The sequence below is a fragment of the Leucopleurus acutus genome (genome assembly GCF_964270905.1).
Source record: "Leucopleurus acutus genome assembly, chromosome: 20".
Classification (NCBI taxonomy): domain Eukaryota; kingdom Metazoa; phylum Chordata; class Mammalia; order Artiodactyla; family Delphinidae; genus Leucopleurus; species Leucopleurus acutus.
Window position 1 is genome coordinate 28,115,047 of NC_139162.1, and position 16,493 is coordinate 28,131,539.

At 39.7% G+C, this 16,493-nt stretch overlaps 1 protein-coding gene across 1 annotated transcript in view; it reads right to left on the reverse strand.

Moving 5' to 3' along the window:
* The window catches only part of NUP93 (nucleoporin 93), a 102,544-nt gene that overhangs the window by 63,458 nt on the left and 22,593 nt on the right, over positions 1-16,493 (reverse strand). The window contains exon 3 of the mRNA XM_082861848.1: positions 12,633-12,750. Coding sequence (XP_082717974.1) covers positions 12,633-12,750 — 118 coding nt within the window. The remainder of the gene's footprint in view (positions 1-12,632; positions 12,751-16,493) is intronic.

Genomic DNA, 16,493 nt, shown 5'->3' on the forward strand with positions numbered 1-16,493 from the left:
ACAAAAACAAAAAATCTTCCCCCTAACCTGCTCTGAACCCTGACAGCCTAGTCCACCTAAAGTTTCAAATATGATATTTGTTCTGGTTTGCCACTTTGCATTTGCTTGGCACCAGTGACCTACTCAGCACAAACAAGGCTGATAGGCTCTAGTGTGACAAATCTCAAGAAACCCTGGGCCCCTTCACATAAAGGGCATCTGTAAAATATATCAGCAGCAGCAGCACTTTTGTTCAGTATCACTTTTTGTTCCAAAGTATATCCCTGATGGAAAAAGTGAGGTTTGTCCCCATTCAGACTACAGTATTACCCTTCTAAGTAGCATTTTCATACCTACGACTGATTTAGTTAACCAGCAAATCTTTCACATGGAAAGGAATAAATGGAAATGTCATTTCAAAGAAAACAAGTAAGAAAAGGTCTAAGGGGAAAGACAGAACCAAAACATCAAGAAATTTGACCAGTGGCAAAAGAACTAGCTTAGCATCTTTGTGGTGGTGGTGATGAGGAGGAGGAGGAGGAATTTATCCAAGCAGTCCACCCCTTGATGCCTTCCTCAGCAAGGCATGATAATAAGGATACAGGGCAAGGTATTAAGAAGCATCTGGGTTCAAGTTCCACCTTTGATAATAACTAATCTATCTTGATTTTGGTTTCTTCTGCTTCTAAATAAAGATGATGCTAACACCCATTCACCTCACCTCAAACACTGCAGTAAGGAACAAGACGGTGATGGACAAAGCCCACTGCAAAGTATTATATGAATGGAAAGATTACTATGGTGTGTCCTTCAAAGTTCACATAAAATTACTAACCTGTTACTTCTCCCCTAAAACTTCTAAATTAGGACAAAGTCATAGAGCTTCTCAATAACTATTTTTCCCAACAGTTTTTTTAAAATAATTTTTTAAATTTTTATTTATTATTTTTTGACTGCGTTGGGTCTTTGTTGCTGCGCACATGCTTTCTCCAGTTGTGGTGAATGGGGACTACTTTTCATTGCGGTGCGAGGGCTTCTCATTGCGGTAGCTTTTCCTGTTGCAGAGCACGGGCTCTAGGCGCATCGGCTTCAGTAGCTGAGGCGCGTGGGCTCAGTAGTTGTGGCTCGCGGGGTCTAGAGCACAGGCTCAGTAGTTGTAGCACACGGGCTTAGCTGCTCTGCGGCATGTGGGATCTTCCCGGACCAGGGATCAAACCCGTGTTCCCTGCATTGGCAGGCGGATTCTTAATCAGTGTGCCACCAGGGAAGTCCTTTCCCAACGGTTTGAGGGGGAGAGTGAAATGACATAATGGTTGCTCATGAAATCTGCACATCTCAGATCCCTTTTCACACATTAGGAAGTTTTTTCCATTACAAAATAAAGGAAAAGACTGTATATTACTTTATAGGAATTGACCAATTCTGAACTATGAGGGCCATTCTTACAGTCTACCTCTAACACATGCTTCATGGACTAATTCCTCACTGCCCTGTTAAAATAAATCAATTTCCCTTGTCATTTCAAAGATGTTCTACAGCTTCAAGTACCTGGTCCAAACAATTCAACACTCCCCAAATGGTGGCAGTCAAGAAAGTACACTGTGGAGCCATTTTCCAAGTTCTGTGAACTAAGGACATCTTGCTTTTGTAATTAGAGGGAAAAGTGAATTTTCCCTCATTCACACCCTTAAAATCCCAAATTTAATGTTTTCTTGTCATCTAACTCCCTCAGCCCTCACTTACCCTCAATTCCAGTCAAGAGGTGTCCAGGTTGTGAAAAGGAGGGTAAAAGTCTTTCATAGGCAGTGACTGCTTCCCTTCCAATCACTCTGAGCCCAGCTCCCTCCATAAGCAGGCCACTGTACCTGCCCCTCAACTAGATTCTAATTTCAACTTCACACTGGGAGAGTGGCACCAGGCACACGCTGAGGACCACTTACGTGGGAGTGCTTGCTTAGCTGGGACCTACTCTTTGCACACCATCACCCCTGCCCAGTTAGTTCCCTGCTGGTCTTCTCTTCAAGATTCTGTTATGTTAGTTTGCATTTATTTCTAAGAGCCAGTTAGACCAAAGAGTACCAATTTGCATGACTTCAGGTATTAATGTTCTGCTGAATGTCAACTCCTCACTTTTGTGCTGTCTCCTAGAAGTGAGTAATTTTGCTGTGCAGAAATTCTTTCCTGTATTCTGGAGCACACACCAAGTTGAGGGCTCTGCCTGTGTCTTTAAAAGCCAAACACAATAATACCCATAGGCAGCCAAATCATATTATAAGATGCAAGATTTCAACATTCCGGCACACTGCCAGAGCTTAATGGCCAGTGAGACACTAATAAGTAAGGAAATGGGTCTGCATTAAACCTACAAATAAGTCAACAATCAATAGTTCAGGATTACAGTAAAAATTTGATATGCCCTTTAAATTGCTTCTAGCATCATCCTTCTAACTCCAGCTCAGCTTCAGAAGCAAAACAAAACAAAGATGATCAAGCAAGAAGCTGAACCCAACCTATTTTTACAAGCACAAAGCCTTGGCATTTCAAAACTAAAAGCTGCTCCAGGATTTCACAGAAATCCTTTACAGTGTACCTGTAGGGCAGCAAAACTGAGAAATAATAGGCTGGGCTTTAGACAGTAAATTAAACTGACAGCTCAGCAAGCAGAAAACTATGGCAAAAAAACCAGCACCTGGAGATAAACGGAGGAAGCACATTTGGCCTTCCTGCAAAACTCATCTTCCCCCCAAACCAGCAGTGTTTGTATTAAGGTTTAGAAAGCACATTCCAGCTTCTCCCTCAATCAACATTATTTTACTACTAAGCTTATATAAATAAGAGCGATGCCCACCACATCCATTCTCTGTGGGCTTTATACTCTTTATTTTGCTCTAAATGAGTGATCAATTATACTTCTATTTCCTATTTCTACCATCTTTCTCCTTCAAATATAACCTGAAAATTAGTCTACAATGAAATTTAAAACCTAGGGGAATAAGGGCACAGTACTGAACTCAAACCCACAGAAGGGACTTCAAGTCTGGCATAATAGCCTTTAAGGCCTTAGGCTCCTCCTTGGTGAAATGGAGTTAACAGTAGTAACTGCCTCAGAGGGTTACTGGAAGGACTGAATGAGGAAACCCACAAACTGCTCAGTACAGTGTCTGGACACAATAAATGTTCAGTAAACCTTAGCTTTGCCTTCCCTATTCTAGCTGGGGTAAAACAGAAAACCGGAATTCAAAATTGTCTTTGGTGCCATGTTTCACTGTACCAACAAGTAAACTAAACAAAAGAAAGGAAGGGAGACAGGAAAGGAAGGAGAGAGAGATGAGGAGGGAAAGTGGAGGGGAGGAGGGGAGGGAAGAAGGGGGGGGGAGGAGAAAGGAAGAAAACATAGCTACTGAAACTAGTACTACCCAAAGTACAGCTGAAGAAGCACCCATCCACAAGTAGTTTGTTCCCAGTCTGCAGCAGGTAAGTACAAAATCTGAGAATCAGCATTTAGAAACTTTTATAGCAATCTGACAGAGTAATTTTATGTCCACTGAATTTAATTTAAAAAACTAAGGCTTACAGGAATCCCTGGCCCTGGCAGTCGTTAGGATCCATGCTTTCACCGCTGGGGCCCAGGATCAATCCCTGGTTGGGGAACTAAGATCCCACAAGCCTCATGGCATGGCCAAAAACAAACAAACAAACAAAAAACAAAACCTAAGGCTTATATTCTGCATGTCTTTTATTTCATTTTTTTCTAGTAATTCTTTTTTGCTGTATTTTATAAAAGTATCTCTCAGTCTGAGATAAATTGGGAAAAAAGAAATTTGAGAAGCACGGATTATGTAAGCACCTTCTGAATACAACACCCATCACCATATTCCTTCAACAGGAAGACATGTGGGGCAGTGTGGGGCCTCATCACAGAGCCAAGTGCTACTGTGAATGCCTTAAACCTTCAAGGATTCACCAGGCCCTGCTCATTTAGAGACTGCTTCTGCTGAGACAGGCTCATATGCACTGTGGATAACAGAGAACCGAGTAAGAAATGAGAAAGCACTCCCAGATAATATCATACAAGTATACTTTGGTACCTTGAGCAAATCAAGCATATTATAACCTTCCATGGCTGTGTGTACCTGTCCCTAAGATAGTAACAGCTTTTTTTAATTAGACAATATTTTTTTAATAGATAAAGGAGGAATGGAGAAAACTCTGCCCCACATCCTTGTGCTCGTGTCATTTAAAGAAATAAATCAAATCAGGTAGTAATAAAAATCAGCCAGTGAATCCACACTCCCACTTATGTTCTGCTGACCTAATCCTCCCGTTTGTGTTATGAACTAAACGAATAGCCTGGCTCTAGTTGTAAATGTGTTTTATAAGACAAAGGTTCTTTCTGTACAGTTTCTTGGAAGCTGTGTCACGCCCAGCCCTGCTCAGCAGATTCTGCTGCAGTGCTTCAAGTGCTGTGGTTTTCTGAAAAGCACAGGTGGGATTTTGCTGATGGCATCTCGGCCTCACAGCCACTCCATGGTGAGAAGCGGGGACTAGCCCTTCTGCCCTCCAGGATAACTGAAGCAGCGCGTGCACCGCTGCTCATCATTAGTGTTGGAGACCAGGAGCTGCCTTCACCCTGAGCATGGGACTCATTCAACCTCTCCATATCTGATGTGCAAGATGGAAGCCAACCATTTGCGAGACAGGAAAATGCTCAAAAAGGAAGCTATACACACTGGTTCTGGGAGCCCTGCAGCAAAAGAAATTATAGTACTGGTCTTGTCAGTAGAGGATGTTGTTCATCCTACCTCCCAGCTTCTTTTCCTGGTCCCTGCCAAACAACAAACAGAAAAAAGCAAAACCAAGAGTATCTCCTGTCTGAGCCCCTCTCTCAGTTCCTTCACAGAATGTGGATTTTTAGTGGAGACAAGGAGAACCTGGGTCCCAAAGTTTTATGACTACGGAGCCACACTTTGTAACCACCACCAATGGAAGGAGCCGCATCAGGCTGCTGGCCTGGAAAGCCTTGGACTGAACACTCCGAAACAGAAATAAGAGATCACAGGGCGCTGTGGCAAGCAGATCAAAGTGGCGCACAGGGTCAAGGGCTGCCATCTGAGAATGACAGACTGGTCTACAGTAGTGCATTCAATATTTGACAAGGTTTTAACCCCCATTTAAATCAAACAGTTTAGCCCATTTCTGATTCCTGAAACCAAGCAATTTAAAGATACCAGAGTGAAGATAACAATATATGTTCCCCATCTCCGGAGTACTGGGGCATCAATAGATATCGGCAGGTTAAGAGAAGCTGGTGAAGAGGGAGGGGATGACTCAACTCCAGTTCAAAGGCACCAGGGCCTGGCCAATACTTGAAGTGCTCTATTAAATTGTTAGATAAATATTTTAGCCGTGGGCTTCTTCCAAAATACTCTTACAGAACCATTCCCACTTCTTTCTTAAGTTGGTAATTGATATTCCCCTGCTCACTACAGGATATAAGAAACCTCTGAGAAGACAAAAAAGCCTGTCATTTCCTGCCTGCACAGAATGCATTCAGCATCCATTTCCTTACTTGTTCTGAAAGCCCTGCATTCAGGAGTAAGTGTGAATGGTTAAGTAAAAAAGCTGAAATCTTATATCCTTGGCTCACATAAAAGCAGTTTTTCACATTTTCCACAGACGATGCCTTTAACAACAATTTTTATTCCAAAGTTACCATTTCTAATTCCATTCAGAGGACACTTTAATGCAACTGCATACTTTGCCACCATACCATAATGTCTACCTTTCCTCTTATCACAAACAGGCAGAAAAATTAAATCATTTCAGTACTTACCACAGCAATCAGCATTAGACTACCTAATTATAAACACAAAATAGGATGGCACATTAACCTGCCTCTGTGAAGACACTATTTTTTCCTTTTTACATGTTTACTGGTTTTTACCAGTTCTGAGATTTACTCTGGGTCAGGGTTTAATGACAAGGAACAGCAAATATACTCATTAAGTGGGGGTGATGTGGGCACCGCAGTGTTTACACAGCAGACGAAGCCTAGCACAGCTACTGCCCTGAACAAGAACACAGGACACAGTGTGATGTGTGTCTTTTCCACATGCACCTCAGCCACTACAACTGAATTCTGGCCTAAAACGTACCTGGTATTTGTTCTAGAAAAGGGTTTCTCTCTAACTAACGGGCTTTGGATCCAGTGGGAATTGGATTCATTTGCTAGTGAACCCAAGAGCATTACCTATAGGTTGTTTCAAGTCCAGGATAGGCAGCTGTTATAAGCTGGGAAAGGGCAAGATTCAAATATCCATTAAAGTCCTCTAAAAATTCATAGGAAAGGTTACCATGAACTTCCCACTGACTCTCTTAGGAGCAAGAGGAATATAACAAAGGAGGTCAATAAATCAAATGCTTAACTAAAAATCTTCACACTGTTAAGATTCCATGCAAGTCTCTTACATTTTTATATTATGTGAAAACATTTGAAGAGCAAAGTTTTATTCCTTCAGAGTCCATCAATTCAAAATTTCTAATCATCCAATTTGGGCTAGATCACTATTATTTGCAGAAAAGACTGCTCAAGCATATTAAGAGCAGAAACAATAAGGAAGATAAGTATGTTTTGCCTACTTAAACCATTTCTCAGAATTGCTATACAAATTATCAGTATGCAAATAGATGCAACTCTTATGAAAGAACCTCATCTCTTCCTTAATTTACTAAAGCAGCTTTGGTAAGACCTCTCCTTGGTACACACACTTAGCAGTTTCAGTTTCTAGGAACAGATGAAAATGACAACTACATTTCTTTAAAAATAATTCCAGAATTAAGATATTGTTCACCCATTCAGAATGCACCCTCCCTCAACTAATTTGAGCTAGGGAAAGCTTACTGCACCTTTCCCTCAATATTAATACTTTGCCAGTACTAATCCTGAAGAGCTGCTATTAGCATACTAATCATTCTAAGAAAGTCTGAACTTCTTTTCAACAAACTGCCACAGGATTTCTGGAACCAATTCCCTACCAACAACTTGCCAGTACTACACACACACAATTAGCACTCAAGACAACTACTTTTCCTCTTAGCTGTAATACACAGCTGCATTTAATCAGCAGTACCTTAATTCTGAAGGTATAAAATTAAAAGATAAACCATGAAAATAACAATTTAGGTGATATGGGATTATACCACCGGTGATTCATTTTTATGCTTACCAAAGCCATTTAGTTTCTTCTGATTATTTAAAAGATAAGCTAAGAGTGGTTTGAGTATATTCTACATTTCCAAGGACAGAAAAAGGAAGGAAATAATGAAAATTTTATTATAGATATAGTGTGGTAAGTAGAACGAGTTTTTAACAAGTCAATTATTATTGCACCATTTTCTTATATTTTATCCTCTTTTTAAGACTTCTTTTTCTCTTTATTCATACAGGACAGATTTCCATCTGGAAATTGAGCATATTATGAAGATGTTTAGTTCCATATAGAGTTTTTTTGTGTGTAGAAGGGGCTACATTTTCATTTATCATGATTTAAATTGGTTGCTAAGTCAATTCCAACAACATAATCTAAAGTTGTTTACTTTGTGGGGGAACATTCAGAAAGTTTTGTTTTTTCCTAAGCAGTAAAGCCAACATGCTATATTTGGAGGCCATGGCAAGAGAGATCTGAGACTATGAAAGAGGTGGCATCTAGGAAAGCCTTTAAGAGGGTCAGACTGAAATTATGGCTCAGGCATTTTCAGAGGTGCTACTCCACGCTAAAGGAAGGGGGTGAGCAAAGGCCTAAAGTATAAAAGGAAAATCAAAGAGTTTGGTAACCTGGTTAGCTGAAGTAGAAATCTCTTTCTCACACGCCCCCACCCCCCCACAATTTAATCCTACCTATACTTACCCTGTAAACTAGAGTACTTAAAAATACTTTAAAAAAAAATCAGACTGTTTCTAGTTGGAAAATGTCTCTTGAGAAATCTCTTAAACATATTATAGAACATTAACCTGTTTGGAGAAAATGACTATGACTAAACTCTGGAATCCGACAAGGGTAGTCAGCCTCACTTTCCAAGGCCTGAAAGAGAGTGCTGAGGATGAGATCAGATACTTGGTTGAGGTTTGCAGTCCCTGGAACAACTAGAAATAGATGTCTTATCCTGAAACTCCTCCATGAAACAGAGTTAGATTTGAAGATGTTTCATTTATTACAGTTAATTGACAGTTTTAAATTTTCTGGCACTGTAAGTATAGTGGGTTGAAGTGGGTACTGCCAAAAATATATGTCTAAGTCCTAACTCCTGGTACCAGTGAATGTGATCTTATTTGGAAATGGGGTCTCTGCAAATGTAATTAAGGTAAGCATCTCAAGATGAGACCACCTTGGAGTTAGAGTGGGCCCTAAATCCAATGGCTGGTGTCCTTATAAGAGAAGGGAGAAGTGGATTTGACACACCTGACAACAAAACCTATGAAGATGGAGGCAGACTGGACTTATGCTGCCACAGATCAAGGAATGTCAGGAGCCACCAGAAGCTAAAAGAGGACAAAGTCTCCTCTCGTGCCTTCGGAGGGCACTGCCAACACCCTGATTTCAAAGTTCTGAGCTCCAGACTGTGAGAGAATGCATTTCTAATGCTTTAGGCCACTAAGTTTGTGGCAATTTGCTGTGGCAGCCATAAGAATCTAATACAGTAAGTTCAGCAATAATATTATTATATTTTGGTTTAATGCCATTTGGAAATATTACAGCCTAATGCCGAGAAACTGCAGCTCCCATTTTTTATGGCCAACCCAGGCTATTTCTGCAGAGCCTTCTTGAAAAATACATGTAATCTAGTGAAAAAGCCCAGGATATAACTAAGCTGTGTAACTGTGCACTTTATTACTATATAATACACATCATCCATGGTACATTAGGTCTGTTCAGACCACAGTAAAAATGTGCAGTCTGCCCTCTATATTTTTTTCCAAAGACAGAAGTGAGCAAGTGGATCTCTGTGAGAGGAACCATACTTGCAAGCACCACAAAGTCACTCAGAATAGAGCAGTACAGTTGTTTTAGTACCATGTCCTCTTAACAGTTATGGCTCTTCAGTTCCATTACAAAAATGTGCAGGCCTTCTTCATGACCACTTCCAAAAATTAAATCAATAAACATTAAAAAAAATTCCACTAGCATCAGCCATACATATATTTAAGTGGGTTTATTTAAATATGTTACCTTTGCTGGCCACAGCAGTCTTTCAAAAATGCATTATCAATGCATGCCAACATCACTGTTTATGACAAACAACAAAAAACCTGTATTAATTTCAAGCTCCATTAGAAAAAGAAGCAAATACAATCAATGTTTACCAAACAGAAAAGGACAACCTATTCATGGGAAAATGCCTTTCCAAGCTTATAGGTAATGCAAACAATGGATGGTACAAAGTCTTGGACAGCACCTGTCAAAGGATCCTTCAGCATTTCCTTTTATGAATTTATAAGCTGACATAAATTCACTCTGACTGATACTCAGTGGGATTAGGGTACGTTCTCATCTCAAAAACTGCACTGATTGGAAAACAAAAGCTCATACACAAAAATCTATCAGATTTATGGTATGTGAATTATATTTCAGTAAAGCTGGTAAAAATAAATGAGAAAAAAAGTCCATCAAAAAGTATATCTGGGGCTTCCCTGGTGGTGCAGTGGTTCAGAGTCCACCTGCCGATGCAGGGGACGCGGGTTTGTGCCCCAGTCCGGGAAGATACCACATGCCACAGAGCGGCTGGGCCCGTTGAGTCATGGCTGCTGAGCCTGCGCATCCGGAGCTTGTACTCCGCAGTGGGAGAGGCCACAACAGTGAGAGGCCCGTGTACTGGAAGAAAAAAAAAAAAAAAGTATATCTGGCCTTTTTAAAAGCAAAAAATTGAAAATATCCCAATTAACTCTTCCTGGACAACTAACACGTTAAGAGAAGAATTAAAAGGAGGACCACTCCATGCTAAGGGCGAAAGCTGGCTTGGCTCCTATATTTCACTACTACACAGGAAGTCAGGGAAGGACATGATACTACTATGTGTACAGGAAGTTTAGGCATAGATCAGCTGAGCCACACAATACAATCACTAGAGCTATCTCAGATTAGGCCAAAGACTCAGCCCTTTACAAGTTAAATTTTCTCCTTTAAGCCTTTGCTGGCAAGAAGATGAAGTCAATAGAGGATTTTATTTTGAAACTAGTTAGTCTTAAATCTTTACTTCAGGTCTAGATGATCCATTCCAAATTAATCAAAACTTACCTTGGAGTGACCATTTCACATTTTTTAAGCTATTCCAGAAAAGCTCAACTGAGAGGTAAAATTTTGAAATGGAGGCATCCTTCTTCTCAAAGTTCAAAGACTTCCCAGTGGTGCAGGACCAAAACTCTTAGCCGTGCTCATTCCAAATTAAGAAACTCTCTTTGATGTGACCAAGCATGCATTGCTAGGAAGCCACCTAATGGGGCTATTGAAGGACAGTGTTCATGCATAAAGTAGAAGTTTAGAATAAATGATCATTATGACTCAATACATTTATAAACCTGTCATTAATATCTCAAAGCAAAAAATGTTGTACCACATCAGCTGGAATTCATGAAGTGCATCACTAAATGTTGCTGGGTATTCCAAATATGTATTACCAATATGCCAAAGAAAATCTAAAAAGCAGTTTTTAAAATAAACAACTTATTTGGCATTTTAAACATTAAAAACAACACAAACAAACAAATAACCTTTCAGCAAATGTCATTTCTTTCCACACTATTAGGAATACTTCTGCACCGTATATGGTGATTATTCAAATTATCTGAGCTGTATCTCATTCACTCACCTGTTATGGGAGTAAGTATTTGTTTCTAGGGCATCAAGCAGTTGAAATAGAAGGTGGGGAGAGCAACAGCTAAAACTTCAAAAAAAAAAAAAAAAGAGGCAAGTATACATGCCATTTTAAGATTACATGGAAAGGGCTTCCCTGGTGGCACAGTGGTTGAGAATCATCCGCTTGCCAATGCAGGGGACACGGGTTCCAGCCCTGGTCTGGGAAGATCCCACGTGCCGTGGAGCAACTAAGCCCGTGCACCACAACTACTGAGCCTGCGCTCTAGAGCCCATGAGCCACAACTACTGAGCCTGCGTGCTGCAACTACTGAAGCCAGCGTGCCTAGAGTCCGTGCTCCGCAACAAGAGAACCCACCACAATGAGAAGCCCGCGCACTGCAACGACGAGTAGCTCCTGCTCGCAGCAACTAGAGAAAACCCACGCACAGTAACGAAGACCCAATGCAGCTAAAAATAAATTAATTAATTTTTTAAAAAGAAGATTGCACGGAAATAAGAAGGCATCTATAAGGTGACAGGCAAATATAATTTAGTATATAAAACTGGAAAAAACTGGATTTTCATACTCTGGGAACATATCAATAACAGGGAAAATAATGAATATCTATAGTTACTGAACTCTCAACTCAAAGTTGAGGGTTTTAGGTTTCTCAAGTGGAATAAATGCAGTAGAATTATGGCCATTACTGTAGATGGATTAAAACAGTTCTCGGAAGGGTGGGGTAAAGAGTATTCATTCAAATTGAGCCCAAATAATAAATAACAGATTCATCTGTACTAGGATTTGCCTTTGTAGGACCTGCATCCTTTCATCTCAAAGGTAAATCGATGATAAAAATGGTATCCCACTATCCCTTCACTCTAACACAAGTCAGTGTTCCAATTCCTCAGAACTAAATGGATCACGGGACTTCCCTGGTGGTCCAGCGGTTAAGACTCTGTGCTCCTAATGCAGGGGGCCTGGGTTTAATCCCCGGTTGGGGTACTAGATCCCACATGCATGCCGCAACTAAGAGTCCATGTGCCACAACTAAAGAATCTGCATGCCATAATTAAGGCCTGGTGCAGCCTGAAGGAATGAATGAATGAATAAATGAATAAACAGATATAAAAAAACCCAAACAACTAAATGGATCACAAGATTTTTCCTTAACAATTTTGAACACACACACACACACACACACACACACACACACACACACAAACCCAGTTTCTGATTAGATTAAAATAGCAATCAATTGTGCCAGTGGCATGCTAGGTTAAATGAGACAGGAGTGCTCTACTAGACCATTTCCTGGTGCCACTAATGGAGCCAAATACTTCCTAGAAATCGATGAGTAGGTTTCAGTAAATAGTAAAGCTATTTAGTTTCCCCAGCTCTTTGCCAAGCCACACAAGCAAGATGTAGAAAAGAAATGTGGAAGACGAATAGTAAAATTATTTGAGATCTAGCAAAGAAAGCAAGAGAAACTTACAACTAATGTCTCCGTGCCTTGGATTAAGCCCAAAGAAGGAAGAGAAATCTGTGCTCATAATTACAATAATTTAAAAAGTGCAGGTTGGAAATGCTTTCCTAAATTCAGCCTTACAGAGCACTCTGAAAATAATCCAATGTTCCTTCAAAGCTGAGCCTCCCATTCTCTTAATACCTGAGGAAGAAGAGAATTAACAAAGAAATGTGGTATTCCTAAACCAGCTGGTGAACAAAAGGCCAGGGCCTTCAGCCTGGGTTGCATGCTCAGGTTTGCACCTGCACCAGTCCTGGTACCTGGCAGCCCTTACCTGAATGTCTGTGTCCTTCACAGGCTCAAGAGGCTCAAAGGTGGTGGCTGCACTCAGACTCTCCAATCGCTGGGAGATGTGGGATATGTCAAGTCCCCGAGACCCGAGGAGAACTGACCTATATGAGGATATAGGGCAGGGAGAAAAAAGTAGAATTAGAACATCTAATATGCTTCCTAAAATACTAGAGAGTATTTTTAGTATGAAACTAAAACTTCTTATATACTGCCCAAACACTTTTGTATGGTTGTTTCATACCTTTCCAAAAAGATCTACCACCTGGGATAACAGACACAACGTTGCATTTGGTAGTGAGAGAGAGTTCTGATCATGCCTAAATTAGAGTGAGGGACCTGTCTAGATAAATTGATAGCATATCAATAAAATTACAGGCTAGACTGTTCCAAACACTTTATAGTGAAGAAAATTGTGAGGTAGATATTATTCTCAATCCCCGTTTTACAGATGGGGGAACCAATGTGCAAAGAGGTTAACCAACTTATCAAAAGTCACAGAGCCAGGAAACAGCAGAGCCAGGTCACCAAGCTCCACAGCACGAACTCTTAACCACCATCCTATATTTACAGCCTCTATAAAGACAGATGTAGTAAACCACAAAATTTTAGAAGCTTCAGGAGAACCTAGTCTAAACTTCATTCATTAATTAAGGAAACTGAAAGTCCAGGGCAATCAATAACTTGCAAAGGGCAGGGAAACCAGAATCCAAGGCCAGTTCTCCAAAGCTTCTCTTCAAAAGCCAAACACCATGTGCAGTACATCTTCAAATTCCCTCTCTGCTGCCCAGTCCAACAGTAGAGGAAGCTGTCACCTGACTAATAAATGCTTTTGAAGAGAGATGGGAACACTACAGCTGGCTTTATGTCTACTCATCTGGAGCAATGTAACAATGGGAGAGCAAAAAAAAAATTATAGATTCTCACTAATATCTAGAACACTCTCTGGAAGAAAGAAACTTAAGGAAATTAATTGTTTAGACTGTTGCTTTTGGATTATGATTTAGTACCTCCAAATCCCATCGACAAAGTCTGTGCTCATTCTTATTAACTTAGAAGAAGCTAGACCACCTGGTGGCACAAATAACCCTAACACCTATGGGTGTTACACTGAAGATGACCAATTCTGAACTAACACACTTACTGGAAAAAAGAAAAGACTTCTCATGCTTATTTCCATTCTACTTAGTACCACAGGAATAGATAATGTGCACCCAGAGGGCTCCACACTGTAGATTTTTGTCTCTTCCGTGCAGACTGGTCAGCTATGATGCCATCCCTGAGGCTTCCCCTCCAGGCTATCATTTCAAATAGATAATCTTGCCTCTCTCTTCTAACAATCCTTGATGGCTAACTTTCTAGTACAGTGGTTCCCAGTCCTGGTTGCACATTAGAATCGTCTAGACAACTTTCCTCCCAATGATTCTGCTTAGTGTTGGGTAAGCCTGGAGCACGGGTATCAGTATTAGGCTCTCCTTCCCTTTTTTATAACAGCTTTACTGAGATATTATTAACATATCATACAATTCACCCATTTAAAGTGTAGAATTCCATGGGTTTTAGTATATTCACAGAGTTGTACAATCATCGCCACAATCTATTTTAGAATATTTTCATCACCCCTCCCTGCCAAAGTTTCCCCCACTCCATAAGCAGTCATGGGAATGTATCAATAAAATGCTCATGTCTCCACAAATCTCCCCCTAACCACTCATTTATTTTCTGTCTCTATAAATTTGCCTACTCTGGACATTTTCTATAAATGGAATCATACAATATGTTGTCTTCCATGACTGGTTTCTCTCACTGAGAATAATGTTTTCAAGGTTCATCCATGTTGTAGTATGTATCAGTACTTCATTTCTTTTTATTACTGAATAGTACTCCATCATATGGATATGTTATATTTTATATTAATGAACATATCATCATTTGAAGGACATTTGGGTTGTTTCCACTTTTGGTTATTATAAAAAATGCTGCCATGAACATTCATGTGTAAGTTTTTGAGTGAACTATGTTTTCATTTCTCTTGGGTATACACCTCGGAGTGGAACTGCTAGATTATATATTGACTCCCTGTTTAACCTTCTGAAGAACTGCCAGACTATTTTCCAAAGCAGCTACACTATTTTACATTCCCATGAGCAATGTACAAGGGTTCTAATTTTTTCCACACTCTTGCCAATACCTGTTACTACCTTTTTGATTATAGCCATTTTAGCCAACTCCTTTTTAAACTATTATAGAAAAAAATCTTAATATGAAATTAAAATAATAAACCCTGTACCTATCACCCAGCTTCAAAAACTAGCATGTCGTAGCAAACTCTATTTTCACCTACATCCCTACCTACTTTCCTCTCTCTACCACCCAGATTATTTCGAAGTAAATCCAAAATATTCTCTTAATTATTTCATAACATTAAAATGTGTTTGTTTGAATGGAATACAAGTAAGTTCTCTACCTGCAAATAATTGATATGCCTCCAAATGTCTTTTAATCTTTGAGTTGTCCCTCCATCTCATTTTTTTTCCTTACAATTTCTTTGTTGGAGACTCTAGATTATTTGTTCCATAGAGCAGTGCTACTCAAACTTGAAATGTGCATGTGAATCACCTGGGAAGCTTGTTAATAAGCATATTCTGTTTCAGCAGGTCTGGGATAGGGCCTGAGGGTCTCCATTTCTAAAAAGCTCACAGCTGATGCTTATGCTGTTGATCTATAGACCAGACTCAAAGTAGCAAGGATGTAGTTTCCCACATAACAGGTTTTACTGATTGCATCTCCATGATGTAATTTAACATGTTCCTCCTGCCTCTCCTATCCAATTTCCTGTAAATTGAAAGTAAGTGCTAATGGTTTGATCAGATTCAGGTGGCATTTTTTTGGTTCAATTACTTCAGACTTTTATCAAGAGGTATGTAATATCTGATTACCTCTTTTTGGAATGTTACCAGACACTGATGATCATTGCTTAGATGCATTAATTCCTTAGAGGTTGCAAAATGGTGGTATTCTGTCTCTATTAGCTGGAATATTTCCCCTCAGAGACACTCTTCATCAACTACATGGTTACTCTGAATAATGAGTTGATTCTCTAGCATTCTCCAAAGGTGACTGATGAGTTTTGTGTCATTATGAACTCATGAATTTAAACATATTTGATGTATTTCAATCCACTGCAGTTATTATCCTTATCATGCTCAAAATCATCTCATCTTTGGCCAGTAGAAGCCTTTTCAAGTTGGTTTCTCAGTTCTTTTGACATGACTCAAGTTGACCTACATAACTTCCTTGCCATCTGGTATGACAAGACAAGTTCATCTTGCCCCAGACCTGGAATCGGTCAACTCTCCAAAGAGCCCCAGTTACTTTTTATTAAGAAATGGATTTTTAGAGACCACTATCTGGGCACTAAGATGTGCTCATTGCTACACTGTTTCTAAGCCTTTCAGTAGGCAGAGCTAGAAATAGAGTTTTTACTTTTGTTTCAGTTTCCTTAAGATAAATTACATCATGAGTTCATACTGACACTTCCAATTCAAAATTAAAAACGTAAAGTTTGGGGTTAACCTCATAGATTTTCTATCTGTATCTCCTTCCTCTCATACCCAAAGTCCTAGTTCTCAGCATCACCACCTTAACTACTTATTTGCTTTATCCTACACTATACACACAATAGTCTCAAAACAGCAGTATCAATCCCTCTACCAACGATATCATTATTGAAGACCGATTAAGATATTACTTGGAAATGTTCCTCTCTGAATGATTATGTCACCAACTGAATGAGCATTTATTTTCCTTCTTTAGGAATTCCTTTTTTGAAATTTAGTTTTGTTTT